General features: G+C 38.7%; 2 protein-coding genes across 2 annotated transcripts in view; one reads left to right on the forward strand and one right to left on the reverse strand.

Moving 5' to 3' along the window:
• Window positions 1-2,614, reverse strand: part of ccdc24 (coiled-coil domain containing 24) — a 28,444-nt gene extending 25,830 nt beyond the window's left edge. The window contains exons 1-2 of the mRNA XM_022677888.2: window positions 2,506-2,614; window positions 1,234-1,369 (exon numbers count right to left, since the gene is read on the reverse strand). Coding sequence (XP_022533609.2) covers window positions 1,234-1,365 — 132 coding nt within the window. The 5' untranslated portion in view covers window positions 1,366-1,369; window positions 2,506-2,614. The remainder of the gene's footprint in view (window positions 1-1,233; window positions 1,370-2,505) is intronic.
• Window positions 2,615-3,477: 863 nt separating this feature from the next.
• zgc:113531 (VWC domain-containing protein) lies at window positions 3,478-16,109 on the forward strand. Its single transcript, XM_007229299.4, has 3 exons — window positions 3,478-4,142; window positions 10,411-10,540; window positions 15,339-16,109. The coding sequence occupies exons 1-3, from the start codon at window positions 3,813-3,815 to the stop codon at window positions 15,518-15,520; spliced, it is 642 nt and encodes a 213-aa protein (XP_007229361.3). The 5' UTR covers window positions 3,478-3,812; the 3' UTR covers window positions 15,521-16,109.
• Window positions 16,110-16,315: the final 206 nt, after the last annotated feature.

Below are 16,315 nucleotides of genomic sequence, written 5' to 3' on the forward strand. Positions count from 1 at the left end.
TTTAGGAGTATTTCATCCTCTTCAGTAACACAGATGCTGTGAAGTATCGTAGAGAATTGTCTTGTGATATATTGAGCATCACAGTATCATGATATCATTGTTATCATGGGCAACGTATTGTGATAATATTGCATCGTGAGATGCCGTGTTTTTCTCACCCCATAGCCATGGGCATTCTGGCCAGTGTTCTACCTAACTCACAAGATAAGGCCTAACATCGTATACAGGTGTGAGGTTATGATCAATTTACATAAATGATGTCCAATGACTTTTGGCATATTATTGTACATTGGCATCATGTAATCATGTAAAGTCTGCTGCAGGTTTTAATTTAGTTTATAAACTACACAGTGACTCTAATGCAGAAACAGCTTCAGCAAAAATCTCTGATATTTAGCAGCAGTTTATTCTTCACCACTCTCACCACGAACCTTATGTTCCCTCAAATCTGGACAATAGTCGCCACTACATGAGAGGCACCATATGTGCCGTCAGTTGGGTAGAATTTCTTCCCAAGTTAAACACTCGGCGTCTGCGGAGGCAGGAAACTTTCAGAATCTGGACCTGATCCACACGCATGTGACTGCAAGCCAGCAGACATGAGAAAAACAGAAGGAGGAAAGGCAAACAGTAGGAATAATCACAGTGAGGAACACAGCCTGAACCCAACTACTGCCCTTCACACCTGGCCTCAAACCCACCCTGCACCCCCTCCTCCAGAACTACACTTCAAAGCACCAGCAGAGCATGGAGAACGTTAAACCAGCCCTGTACCCCCACCCCCGAGCTCTCAGACCAGCTCTCATACCAAACCCAGGTGTTTATGATCTGCACTGCCATCAGAATTAGGGGTGGGACAAAATTATGTTTTCATCATGATATATCATATTGTTTTCTTTTGCAATATATTATCGATACGTGGCATCAGACGTGGTTTAGAAAACCCAAAAGACCTCATATATTTGCACTTTTCATAAATATGTAATTAAATAATAATAATTGGAAGGAAGAGAAAGAACAGGAACAATAAAAGATTTTAAAATCTTCATTATCACAACATGTCAGATGTCTCAGCATCGAGTTGTAGAGGTTCCTAATGGTGTTCACACAGTTCATGCACAGTCATCTCCACTAAGACTCGTCACTGAAGATGATCTGCTGCTATTCTAATTTACCCCATGACAGTCTGGCAGGACACTATTGCAGTTTTTAATTATGTTGGAATAGTGTTACCTCTGAGTAAATCTCCAGGTACAGGTCTATCAGTCCACCCCCGAGCGCTGCACGAACCTCCACAAGCTCCGAATCCGGGACATACTCCTTTACCATGTCCCACAGAGACTGCTGAACTCGAAAGCTCTCCATCAATCTGCAATGATCACCAACATCAAGCAGCTTTTACTAACAGGAATATTCAAAAGTCTGGGATCACTTCCCATATTAACACAGTACCAGTCAAAAGTTTGGACAATCATTCTCATTCAATGTTTTTCTTTGTTTCTGTATTTAATTTATTTTCTACATTGTAGATTAATATTAAAGACATTTAACTAAAGGATTAAAGGACTGATGGAATTAAATCGTGAAAAAATGTCCTCCACAATCCCCTGATCTAAACCTGATCAACTAAGATGGTGATTTGAGGTGGTTTGGAATGAGCTGGAGCTTTACAGTGTGAAGGAAAAACAGTAACTATTGTTCAGCACCTCCAGGAACTCATTCAAGATGCTGAGAAAACTACTCCAGGTGACTCTCCTATATGAAGACACTGAGATTAAAATGGCAAGTTTGTGCAGATCTGTCCTTAAAGATAAATGTGCTACTTAGAAGAATCTAAAGTATAAAACATGTTCTGGTTTGTTTAAGATTGTTAAACATTTCCTGTTTAACTTTGATATAGTCTTCATTATTACATTTAAAATATACAAAATTATAAAAAGAAAGAAGCGCATAGAATGAGAAGAGGTGTGTTCAAACAAGTTATGTTTTATTAAACTTAAACTTGTAAAAAGGTTATTAGGTTCTAGATAAAAGACAACTGCTTGTGTTAATGATCATTTTAAAAAACAATAGTGTAATCAGATAATTAATGTTATTCTGTTAAGTGAGAGAGATATTTTAGCTTTTAACCTTAAATGAGCTGATTAATCAGAGTCTGCTTATAAAAATAATAATAAGACATTAGAGCCACAGTAAATCATGGTACTTTTACTTCTGACACTTGAGATCATTTGAAAGTAATTGATTTTGTATGTTTACTGAAGTGGAGATCTAAAGAGAGGAGTTCTACTGTACTGTACTGTCTACTCTACAGTCATCTTATACTTTATTAACTCTACTCTAACTCTAATACAGGGTTAACAGCAGTGTGGTCTCACTCAAATAAACGCTTTATTTTTACAGAGTCTAATAAACTGATTATAAATGAGTAATTCAGTATCAGAGCAGAGATATGAATCTGTTTATCTCGGGTTTATTCACTTTACTCGTATCTCCGTTACTCACCTCTCTCCTCGCTGCTTCCTCTAGCCAGTGTAAACAGTCTCGTTGCCATGGAGCTAATCTCGCGAGATTACAGACGTCTCTCATTAGGATTGTTGGAGAATAAAAGTAGATAAAGTAGAATAAAATGAATTAAAGTAGATATTGCTCTGAATATTATAAAACTGCATGGAATAGCTAGAATAACAGCTTTGGAAAAGAGCTAGCTTAATAATAAGAGAAATTCTAAATTATAAACACTGAGATTTGTGTATTATTTAATATTAATAATAATAGCGATAAAACAAGCTTTCTTGTTTGAAATTCAGAGGGAAAAAATAAAGGTATAAAATGCACAGGATTTTTTGTGCTTTAATAAAATGACGAGTGACACAAAGACCAGAAGTTCAATCAGACTTTTTCCACTAAAATACACAGTATTTATTGTGTTTTTACACACAGACAAAACGATTTGAATGCTATTCAAATATACTTAAGAATCATAGTGGTTTTTAAACACACTTTGTAATGAAATGTACAGCTGGAATGGTGTTCTTAAAGCACCGATGATATCCTCAATATTCTTAAAAAAGCAGATTGTTGATACAATAAGAACATTTATCATGATACGATAAAATATCAATATGTTGCCCAGCGCTAGCTGACACTTTACCTCAGCTCAGTAAAGAGACAATAAGAGAAAATAGAAATATTACGTTAAATTCTTATTCATTAAGTGATAAGAAATAAGTAAGACATTTCATAAAGTTTTAAAACTTAGAGCTCTAATTTTATCTCCAGCATCAGTTCACAGTATCAGTTACGTTAATACTCGCGTTTTACTGCTTAAAAAACTGTTTTCTGTGGAAAATAGAAAAGTACAGGCAGGTTTTATTTCTTTTTTTTTTTAGTAAAATACATTATTAAACTTTCTAAATTTAAAGGAATATCACTGAGAATATCACTAGTGTTTTTAGCTGTTTAGCTCTATTTACCCCATTCATTTGGGTCTGGTTTGGTGTGCGCGTGTAACCCAGGCCCAGAAAGTAAAAATCCATCTATCTGGACCAGCTGCAGCAGAGCCGCCCAGGCAGTTGGTATAAAACCCTGGGATGGATTTTTACTTTCTGGACCTGGGTTACCCACCTCTTGTGAATGTAGTGTGTGTGTGTGTGTGTGTGTGTGTGTGTGTGTGTGTGTGTGTGTGTGTGTGTGTGTGTGTGTGTGTGTAATAGACAGCTGAAGCCCGGCTGAGTCTCAGTGTGTTCCCGCAGTTCTCGGTTTAGTGTCTCGGGTCCCGGTTCGGTTCGGTTGGGGTGTGTGGGGTAATAATGGCTGTGGTGTTGGGTTGTGTGGTTGTACTGGTGCTGCTGGGGCTCCGCGGCTCCTCTCCCTCACCGTTCCCGGGCTCCGGACCGGAGGAGACCTGCGAGGCGAACGGCTCGGTGTACTATGTGGGTGAATGGTACTTCGCGGACTCCGAACACTGTATCCAGTGCGAGTGCACGGCGCGCGGCCCCGCGTGCGCGCGTACTGAGTGCCCGGCTCTGCCCGCCGCCTGCATCCACGTGAGCCACTACCCCAGCGACTGCTGCCCGCGCTGCGAGCGGATCGGCTGCGAGTACCGGGGAGAAGTTTACGACCTGGACCAGAACTTTCAGGTAAGTTACTCACGCGCACTGCTCATACACCCAGTCCAAGATCACTTTCTACTGGTTTCATATGGTCCAAAACACTGGTACACTAACTGCTTAAACAGCTTTTTACCAAGTAGATAAAGTTTATGCAGAATTTAATTTTGGTCATCTTTGGTCATGCTGGTTGTGATGGTCAAACAGTTTGGTCATGATGGTCAACCTCCATGATCTTGATGGTCAACCAGTATGGTCTAGTTGGTTGCCAGTTTGAGCTTTCTGGTCATGATGGGCACACAAGTGTGGTAATACTGGTCAGCCTGTATGGTCTTTCTGGTTTGCCAGTTTGGTCTTACTGGGCATGCTTTTCATGATAGTCAACCAGTAAGGTCTTGTTGTTCATGCAGGTCAACAAATATGGTCTTTTTGTTCACGATGGTCAACCAGTTTGATATTCTTGGTGAACCACTGTCATCCTGCTGGTTAGACAGTTTGGCAATGGTGGTCTTTATGGTAATAATGATGGTTATGATGGTCAGTTTGGTCTTGTTGGTCAACCACTGTCATCCTGCTGGTTGGTCTCTTTGGCCATGGTGGTCATTCTGGTTATAATGGTCAACCAGTTTAGTCTTGTTGGTCAACCACTGTGATTTTGCGAACACTAATTCTGTAACAGTTGCAGCACGTAAGGTGGAACGGAAGAAAAGGAAGCCAGCATAGCTCTTTATTCTCCAGTTTGCAGCTTTGTGACACCTTAAATTATGCAATAGTTTCATCCAGTCACCTGTAACTGCGTCACTGTTTAGTTTAAGGTGTAAGAAAAAGTCCAATTAGCCACCGGTGTTAATGTGTCTGTGTGAATATAGTGGCAGCATTTAAGGTGGAATGGAATAGTAACTTTAAGAGTGTTGGTATTTTTGGGTGTATTTAAACAAATACTAGACAGTATTAAACTATATGTCAGTAAGGACACTTTTGTCTCATCATCTGATTAAGATGGATATAAAGATGTCTCTGTTGCTGCTTATGCTGGTCAATCAGTTCGATCTAACTGGTCATGCTGGAACTACCTGTTTGGTCATGTTGGTCATGATGGTTAGCCAGTTTGTTCTTGCTGGTCAACCACTATGCTCTTAATAGTTATATCATTATAATCTTATTACATTATTATTATATCATTGTAAACATGTGAAACCATATATAGCCTCGGATACATATTTAAGAGGTGCTCATCAGTTAAGCAGTAAAAGTATGAAAATATATGATGGCTGGATGGGATTAGAAAGTACTAAACTCCACTACAGACATTTAATATCATTATAAATCGTGTGAATTGAATGAATAGTGTGTGTAGACTGTTAAGAAGTGTGTTTCTGTGCATACTGTATTGTTTTAAAGTTTCCTGAAATACTGCACTCTAAAAACTCAGTCATGGGGTGCCACCATGTGGAAGTGTCTAGTAGTAAAAGAAGATCATACTTTATTAGTTCCACATTAAAGGAACTATCAATCACAGCAGCAAAACACAAGAAAATACAACAGAATAATAATAATAATAATAATAATAATAATAATAATAATAATAATAATAATAATAATAATATAGTCAATAATATCATACTTTATTAGTCCCAAATTAGGGAAACTTTCAGTTACAGCAGCACAACAAAGAAAATACAACAGAATAATAATAATAATATATGTCAATAATATATATAAAATAGAACAATAAGTAGACAATTATTAAGAAATAATTTGTGTGTATATCTTTCATCAGATTCAGATAAAAGAAAATGTTACCAGTATTAGAGAGAAAATAAATTGGGCAGATAAAATCTGGCTCTAGTAAATATATGAGTAATGAGAACACTTGTCATTTTTTTTGATCAGCAAAAGAAAAAAAAAGTAAAATATAATGAGAGATGGTACTCGCAACAGAGTAAAGCCTGTCTAAATAACAATACGGTATAGTTTTCTGATAGAAATCATTCTTTTTTTATTTGAACAACATTTTCACATTAATAAACTAAAAATGCTTAATGCCGGCACTTAAAATTAAAGGCACTTTAAAATAAACCAACTTACAAAATATCTGACACAAATATCTGACTTCTTCCAAAGACTGAACTAACCAAAGTTTGTTACTTATTAGAGCATTTCTCATCCCAGCCCAGAGAGCAGGAAGAATAAAATAAGAAATTGCTAGAGCACTGTTACTGATGATCAGCAGGGGGCACTATTGTACTGTTAACTGAGACCCACTAACTCACCTGTTCACAGTCAGTGGACTGTAGACTAACCTCAGCCCTGCTTCCAGGAGGCCCACTGCCCTGCATCCACCTCACCTGATCAGCTAATCAGCTGTTTAACACTCTATTACTGAGCTACAGTGGGGAGTTAAAGCTGAAACAGCACTAAAATGTGCAGGAACACTGCCCTAAACATGTTAGTTACATGCCTGATCAAGCAATGTTTAACTATATGTGTAAAGAATATATATTGTGATTATTGGTTAATCTTCTATATAGATGCATATAAAATACAATGTAATCTTTTATATAAAGGCATAGAAAATACAATGTTTCACACAATGATTATGTAATTATAGATGCTACAGTTAAGTACTCATAAATGAAAGATATTTGTCAATACACCCAAGGTATAATAAACGGTTACTCTTCACTAGTGTTGGGCGATAAAACGATAACGATAGTTATCGAGGAAAATATATATAGCGATAACTATAATAAGCCCGACGATAGGATTCGATAAACTTTATTTTCTATTTCCTGTTTAAGTAGCGCTGCGAACAGGCGCACGTGATCAGGCAGCACGCTGAACTGCCTCACAGCTCAGCACGGTTTCTGTTAAAAAACCCTGAGGGCAGAATACTCCTCTGTCTTTGTGTTTTTAGTTTTTAACAGATAGAGAGTCTGTTGTGCTGGATATTTAATAAATACAAAAGATTATATAATCTGTGTAGCTGTATTTGAACGGGGCTACTGAAAGCCAGTAATGTTAGTATAAATCTGTACTGCAATAGAAGTGGATCATTTCAGAAACTTGACTTTATTCCTCCCACCTCCAATACAGGTCACTTGCTTTAAAATATTTGCAACAAATCTTAAAGGCTATTATTTTAATAAAAATTAGCAGTAAATAATCTCAAAATAACAACAAATATAAAGTAGAAAAACAGTAAAACATGTAATACATACTTTTCATATGACAAAATGTATTAGACTAAAATGTGACTAAAACTAATAATATCTGATAGACTAAAATGTAACTAAAACTATTATACATTTTAGTTAAAAGACTAAGAATAAACTGTATCAAAATCACAAAATGAACACTTTGATATATATACTCTTGTATTTTGCTTTGTGTAGTTGCCTGCATTCAGGGAGGAGAATAATCCTTTGATTAAATATAATTTTATTAATTGCTATTGCAATTTAAATTAAACAGACAAATAATGTAAAGGGTCTGCATTTTTTTTAGTTTATATATTTGTCCCCTTGTACTTGTTTTAAGGGCCAAACATGTGGGGGGGTTCCGGAACTTTGTGGATATATATCGATATCGGCTGATATGGAAAACTATATTGTGATAAGATTTTTTTCATATAGCCCAGCCCTAACCATACCCTGTGTTATGTTATATGGTTTTGAAGCGTCTCCTGCTGAAGTTATCCTATTCATACTGTGGAGAGAATAGTCAGTCTGGCATCACTGAGGGATTTCTTTACCCAGAGCTTAGGGACGAGCACTGAAATGACAGGCGTTCTACAGAGCTCAGTCTTAGGCACACTCCACGTCTCACTGATTCAGTTATTATGGCTAATGGAGGACCCCTGAGGGGTAATCAGAGTGCTCTGACAGGTTTGAGGGTAAACGCTTTCTGGAGCTGATGCTGTTTTCTTCCAGCCCATTTAACCCACACCTCTGCATCTGAGCCCCAGGTGGCAGCGCCGCTTCCACTTAAACAGAGCCAGGAACTACAGCCTCTGTTCTGAAGGATCTGATTGGATGTGTATCATGTTCAGTCAGCATGGAGTAAACTGGTACAGGCCTATTTTGTGAGACATTGTGATAAAATTGTCTTTTCTGATTTGGTTATGTATTACAGTCTTCTAAATCAAAGCAGTTTGCTAGTCTAATATGAAGCACCTTTACTTTAATCACAGAACTGTAACAATACAGGCTAAAGTGGTAAAGTTGTGATGATTGAGATTTCTCATCAGGTGTTAAATGTGTCTCGTCTTCAGACATGGAAAATTCTGAATCGATTCACAAATATCAATAATCAATTCAGTCCTGTCAGAATGATCATAGTAGCTGCGCATTTTGCGTAACAAGTTTAGCTGCCCTAGTATGCTTGTACAATTCTATGTTCTAAAGAATGCTTATAGCCGGATCTCTCATTTCCCTCATGTTGTCCCAAATTTGTCTGTGTGAGTGTGTTTGGGGGTGCTCACACTGTTACTTAACGCTTATTTAAGTTAGCATGAGCGCTAATTCAGCAAGTTATCTATGGAGCCATCCGCTACTTTTCTCCGCTTCATTTTCCTCCAAACTGTTGACATACTGTCACTGTGCTGAAGACTATCTCTCTCTCTCTCTCTTTCTCTCTCTCTCACTCACAGCTGATGGTGTGTTCCTCTTTCAGAAGTAGGTTAGGATATGCAGCTACAGTTTATTTAGTTTATTTCCTCCATTAAAGCTCCTAGTTATACTCAGTAACTCAACACATTATGATGTTCTCATTTGAAAAGCATCAAAACCACCCTGATATAAAAAAAGCATAATAATTTATTCATACGCAGATGAAACACAACATTAAAACCAGCTCTGTATATACATTTCACTGGTCAGCCCTAACAGTATAATCACCTTCCTGTTTCTGCTTTCATTGTAGCTGATTTTAATATAATTTTTATTTACTGCTAAAAACTGACAGTCAGGTGCACTGTCTATAAATGTCTATTTTCTGGTCTATTTTCATATATAAGGCGCATTGGATTATAAGGTGTATTATGCGATACTAGTAAGAAACAGGGGTGTCGCCATGTTTTTCTTTTAATTCAGCAGGTCTCGGCGCTGTGCTTAGCTCGGTTAGCGGCTAATGATAATGATGCTCTAGCAGTGCTAGCCAGGGTTAGCAACAAGCTACAGGCCGATAATACTCACCGCTGACCAGCAAAAGCAATAGCACTTAAAACGGTTAGCAGCTAATGCTAATGCTGCTCCAGCAGTGCTAGCCGGGGATATCAGCAGGCTACAGGCTGATAATTCTTACCTCTGAACGGCAAAAACCCCTAGTGCTTAGTGTGGTTAGCGGCTAATGCTAATACTGCTCCAGCCAAGGATGCTGGAGAAACTTTACTGAAACTCCCTTATAAGACTGTGCTTTAGCTGAGTGGCTTTACTGCTCCTTACAACCTGCCTGGTACAATTCATACATAAGGTGCACTGGATTATAAGGCAGTAGTAAAGTGTTTGTTGGTTTGTTTGTTTTGTGTATTTTTAACTAAATATTACACTGTTCAAAAGTGTGTTTTTGCAAAAAAGGAAAATTTATATGATGTGTCAACCTTTCAATTTAAACAAAAGACTCTCAAGAATTGAGACTTACATACAATACACAAAGTGAATTTATTACGTTTTTTTGTAACATTAAATCACACTGAATAATGTATTTGTGTGTGTTTATGTTTGTGTGTGTGTGTGTGTGCAATCCAGACTGTTCTCATACAGAGTTCCCCAATGGTGGAACAAACTACCTTCCACTACCAGATCAGGAGAATCTCTCACTATCTTTAATAAACTCCTGAAGACAGAGCTCTTCAAAGAGCACTTACTCTCCTAACACCTCTAACTAACTACCTTCTACTACCAGATCAGGAGAATCTCTCACTATCTTTAATAAACTCCTGAAGACAGAGCTCTTCAAAGAGCACTTACTCTCCTAACACCTCTAACTAACTACCTTCTACTACCAGATCAGGAGAATCTCTCACTATCTTTAAGAAACTCCTGAAGACAGAGCTCTTCAAAAAGCACTTACTCTCCTAACACCTCTAACACACTAACTACTTCTAACCTCATTTCCTTCTTCCCCTCCTTCACTTCTCTATCCTATTATTTCCCTTCGACCTCCTTTAGGTCCTGTCTAAAGATGTTTTACCTTTAACTTCTATTACTTTTGTACTTCACTGATGTAAGTCTCTTTGGACAAAAGCGTCTGCCAAATGTAATGTTATGTAATGTGTGTGTGTGTTTGTGTTTTACAGCCTTCAGAATGTGAGCAGTGTACCTGTGACAGTGATGGCATTGCCAGGTGTCTGGTAGCAGACTGCGCTCCTCCACCCTGTGTTAACCCCGTCTATCAGCCAGGGAAGTGCTGCCCAGACTGCACAGACGGTAAGATCCTCCAGATACTGATGAAGAACCATGTTCGAAAGTGCCTTTAACAAACAGCAGCTTACAGATCTTCACTAGATGAATTCTCTATCATCTTGACATAATTTCGCCCTTTAAGAAAATAACATTTGTCATGAGTGACATCACAACCGATTTTAAAGGGATTGAAGACACCTGCATGCATGTTTATCAATTAATAATATTAAATTCACTTATATTCATGTTGATACTCATATTGTCTCCATATCTGTCTTAAAGAGGTAAAGCTCAAGCTGTTTTATTAAATGCTAAGTTTCGTAATATTGTCTACCCTGTGGTGCAACATGCATGACAGGAAATAAAAAGTCAAGATATGAAGTGATTAAGTTTTATAAACACAGTTTATTGCCAGGAGTATTCACTCACCCATCCAGATCATTGGATTCAGCACTTAGACATGCAGACTGCTTCTACAAACATTAGTGAAAGAATGGGTCACTCTCAGGAGAATGAATTGTAACGTGTTTTACTGTGATAGAGTGCAGCACCTGTGCATCAAGTTCCTCACTGCTGAGGAACACTAGCTCACTGCTAAACCTGGCAAAAAAGCCTTTCCTGAAGAGTTCAAGTTGTGATAGCTAATATAATAATTGTGGGCTGCCATTTTATTAAACCTTATTGATTAAGAATGGGATGTCACACAAGTTTGAATGCGTGTGAAGGCAGACAAGTGAGTACTTTTGGCAGTATAGTGTACATAGTATATATACACTCCCCTCTAAAAGTATTGGAACAGTGAGGCCAATCCCTTCATTTCTGCTGTAGATTGAAAACATTAGGGTTGGACAGTAAAATATTAATAAGAGACAAAACCTCAACATTTTAGCTTTTATTTCCAGTTATTTACATAACTGGTACTGATACACAGTTCAGAAGATAGCACATTTTATCTAAACCCACCCAAGTTAAAGTTAAAGTGAATAAGACTTAAAATTTAGCTGCAAATCATGTTCTTGCAATAACTGCATCATGTCTGTGACCCACTGACATCACTAAACTTGTGCATTCTTCTTCTGTGATGCTTTTCCAGGCAGTGAGTTTTGGGTCATTATCTTGCTGCATGATGAAGAATCTCTTAATCAGTTTTGTTTGATCTTTCTATAAATTGGAAGATAAAATATTTCTGTAGACTTCTGAGTTCACTTTACATCAATGAAGAATAATGAGCCCACTCCAGAATAAGCCATACAAGCTTAAGTCATGACTCTACCTCCACTGTCTATCCTTTATTTCTCTAAACTTTAGCCTTTACATCACTGTGCTGTCTCTGAACATCTTGGTCAATCCCAGCCTGGTCTTCCTATCTACCTTGTTAATAGTGTTTTTATCTTCTGGTGAAGCCTCTGTACTTTTGTTCATGAAGCCTCAGGGTCTTTCTTTACAGCACTCACAATGTTTGTCATCAACTGCTGTGGTTTTCCTTGATCTAGCTGTCCAACATCTGTTATTTAGTACACCCATAGACAGCTCTCTGTTTTTCTTCCTCTAGCTATAAATGCACAGTCTGCATAGAAAAAAATCCAAATCTGAAACTGAGTGCTGAGTAATTAATGGATTCATGACACACCTGGTCAACAAAACGTACCTGACAGTCACGTTACAATACTTTTGCTCACAAGAAGGTGTTATTTTCTGAACTGTTTATCAGATCAAGATGTAAATACCTAGAAATAAAAGCTGAAAATAAAAGCTGAATATTTTTTCCCCAATTTTTCCATTTTCTACCCAATTTACATGGCTAATTACCCAACGCACTCATTAGGACTTCCCCTATCACTAGTAATGCCCCGTTATTTTGCAACACACCAGGAGGGTGAAGACTAACACATGCTTCCTCTGATGCATGTGAAGTCAGCCACCGTTTCTTTTCAAGCTGCTGCTGATGCAGCATATAATATAGCATCACAGTGCATTCTGAGGAAAGCACAGCGACTCGGTTCTGATACATCAGCTCACAGACGCCCTGTGCTGCAGACATCACCCTATAAGTGATGTGGGAGAAGAGCGCCATCTACCCACCCAAAAGAGAGAAGGGCCTATTGTGCTTCCTCTAGGCGCTGGCAGCTTGATGGCAAAGCTGCATGAGCGGGGGGGGGTTCGAACCTGCGACCTCCCGCTCATAGCGCTTTAGACCGCTGGACCACTCTGCGCCCGTTTTTGGTCACAAATGTCTACAGCAGAAATAAAGGGAATGACCTCACTGTTCTAATACTTTTGGATGGCACTGTATAAAACATGTATGATGAATAGTCAAAAGAATAAGTATTAAAGTAACTAAAGTATTCTGATAATGGCAGTACTTTTCCTCAAATACAATTTTTTTTCCGCTGCCAGAGGCCTGTGAAATACAGCACATGCCACAGAGAGGAAGCCCCATCTTTTATCTGCATTCCAGGTGCATCTGCAGGGTTTGGATGGTAATAACCCTGTGTGTAATATCCTCACGTAATCTGAGATTTGCAATAAAGGATAAAATGCGGGAACACGCACGCTTTTCAGCTGCACGCTCCCCAATTTATTGCCAAGAAATGCGATTATGCTCCTCATGAAATTCATTCCGGCAGGGCCGTGAGCTCCGCTTGCTGTAATATACGGAGGTAATTATAGTATTTACCCCAACAAAGAGAAAGGAAGCCGACTTTGAGGGGCTAAATCAGTATGCATGTATGCAATCTTTTCCAGATGTGGGGAAAATGACTGATTGCACTGGATAGACTGGATTATGCTTTGAAAGTAATACAGCATACGGTCATTTTGCATAATGCTTTGAGGCGTCATTTCTGATACTGGTTCTGCATGTTAAGGTATTATGCTAATATACTGGAGATGTGTGAGACGATTGTTTTAGGTCAAAGGCAAAGGTTAGACTTTAACTGGTTTCACAGCAAACTGGAGTGAGACTTATCACAGTGACTACAGACATACGAGTGTACAATGTGGACAATTAATGTGATGTTGGATATTACAGTATCCATGTGAAACACAATAGATTAATATCCTAAATTAGTGGAGTTATATAACTTAATTTTGGGAGATTGAGCCCTCACTCCTCCCACTCTCCTCCCTATATAAACCGTCACTTCCTCTCTACCTCGCACCCACCTCCTCCCCATCTTCCTCCTTCATTTATTTTCTCCCATTCTCTTCCTGTATCTCTTTGCGTGGGGGGGCTTCAGCTTCACTCTTTTCCAGCAAAGCTGCCCCAAACTCCTGCCCAATAATTATCTGAGTTTGCCCCCCCCCCCCCCCCCCCTTTTCCTCGCTCTGCCTCTCTCTGCTTCAATTTTCCTGGCTCCACTCACACACACTGTACCACACTCTCTACCTCACTATACCTATTGCTCTGCTTCAATTTACCTTTGTCTGCCTCGCTCTACCTCACTCTACCCTACTCTAGCCTCACTCTACCTCAGGCTACCTTGTTCTGCCTCTCTCTACTTCACTCTTCCTTACTCCACGCCACTCTACCTCACTATACCTATTGCTCTGCCTCAATCTAACTTCGTCTGCTTCGCTCTACCTCACTCTACCCTACTCTAGCCTCACTCTACCTCAGTCTACCTTGTTCTGCCTGTCTTTACTTCACTCTAACTTGCTTTACAACACTCTACCTCAATCTATCTCTCACTCTGCCTTGTTCTACCTCACTATACCAATAACTCTGCCTCACTGTACCTCACATTACCTTGGTGTGCTTTGTCTACTTCACTCTACACTACTCTAGCCTCACTCTACCTTATGCTAACTCGCTCTGCCTCTCTTTAATTCACTTTTTCTTACTCCACGCCACTCTACCTCCCTATACCAATCACTCTACCTCACTATACCAATCACTCTGCCTCCCTGTACACTACTCTAGCCTCACTCTGCCTCCCTGAACTTCACTCTTCCTTACTCCACGCCACTCTACCTCACTATACTAATCGCTGTGATTCACGCTACCTGTGTCTGTTTCGCTCTGCCTCACTCTGCCCTACTCTACCCTCACTCTATTATAATTAGTTCATTATAATGATCATGTGGTGCAGTAAATATAAATTGATAAAATGTAACACACGCTCAACTTTACCTAAACAACATTACTTAAAACAACCATAAGTATTAGTATTCTACTAATAAATCATACCTTCACACCCACCCTGTTTCAACACAGTGATGCAGGAGGTCTCCAAACCCCGTATTTGCAATGAACAGAAGGGAAACATGGGAAAATACTCACAACGTATCATTTATGGCCATATCAGTAAAACATTTGAAGCTATAAGCTATAAGAAAAGAAAAGAAATCCATATATGCTTATACTGATAATAGCAGTATACTCTCTTAAAAGCAGTCTATGTTGAATTTGTTTTGGTATTAATTGAAATGAAGTGTATTTTTGATATAATTGTTTATGTTTACAGTTTATTCACACATGCAAATTTCATTACTTTTACCTTAAATGATTTCTTTTGTAACATTGTTGTTACTTTATACAAAATCTTGGTAAGTTACTGTTGATTATGAAAGATTACAGATTTTGTTTTTTTAATTTTATGTTTGATGCATTTAGTATGTTTGATGCAGTAATATGTTCTTGAAATTCTTGATGTTCCTGAAAATATTTATCACCATAAAATTATAGCAAAAATACCCTGAAATATCGTGATATTTTATAATTTCCATATCGACTAGTCATTTAATGAAACTGAAACTTCATTATTAAATGGATTTCTGATAAACTGCACGTGTTTGATGGTTGGTGTTCTGTGGTTCTCAGGTCCTAACTGTTATGCGGATGCCTCTCGGACGCGGGTGATTCCTGGGGGAGAGCCGGTGTGGGTGGATTCCTGCACTAAGTGCCGATGTCACGACGGGCAGGACGCAGGATACTGGGAGGGCAACCGCCTCGCCACCTGCACCCGCCTCCGCAACTGCACACCCACCGACGGGCACAACTGACCCGCACGCGTCCTATCAGCACATAGCACCAGACCAGCACTCCTAATGAAACGCAGCACAGAGATTAGCACAGGATAATGCTGACTCGGCCTGACTCGAGTTAAGAGATAGGCCTAAAAAATAGTAATTAACCATTAATTTCATCCTCTTTAACCCACCTGTACTCAATCAGCCAAGACATGTTTGGTGTCTGATGTATGTTTATTTAGTTTGGCAGTGGAGCTACGAGGCTAATGTAACTAATTGTAACTCCTTCTACCCCGCCCCTAAACCCATACATCACCCCGTGCCCCTCCCAAACCTCTCCTTCCATTCTTTTTAGCATTTATTTTTTAATTTGAGCTGATCTGTAAAATACTGTATCTGGGCAGGGGCTTTAAGTGGTAAGATGTTTTGGCATCAGCTCCCGGAGTCTGAGACGCCCAGCAAACATTTGGCATGCTAAATATCTGACCCAGTCAGCAACTGAGAGTCAAGCGTTCCAGCAACCTACAGCCAATGGGATCACGAAGAAACAGAGAACCACAGGTCATATGACTGTTACACTCGCAAGTGACTTTTAAATATTAAAAATAAATAATGAATTGTTTTGAGTATTCCTTTAATTAAAAAAAAATTGTAGAATAATGTATTTTACAAAAAAGCTAAGAAAACCATTTTCAACAGTAAACAGGGGTTACACTGTAAAGATGCTACCGTAAGCTGACTGGTTAATAATCTGATGCTGGAGTTACAGCCATATTTATAAAGTTTGTAACTGTATATTAAAACCTTAAAAATAATAAGTACAGTACT

The sequence above is a fragment of the Astyanax mexicanus genome, chromosome 8 (assembly GCF_023375975.1).
Source record: "Astyanax mexicanus isolate ESR-SI-001 chromosome 8, AstMex3_surface, whole genome shotgun sequence".
In the NCBI taxonomy this organism is placed as follows: domain Eukaryota; kingdom Metazoa; phylum Chordata; class Actinopteri; order Characiformes; family Acestrorhamphidae; genus Astyanax; species Astyanax mexicanus.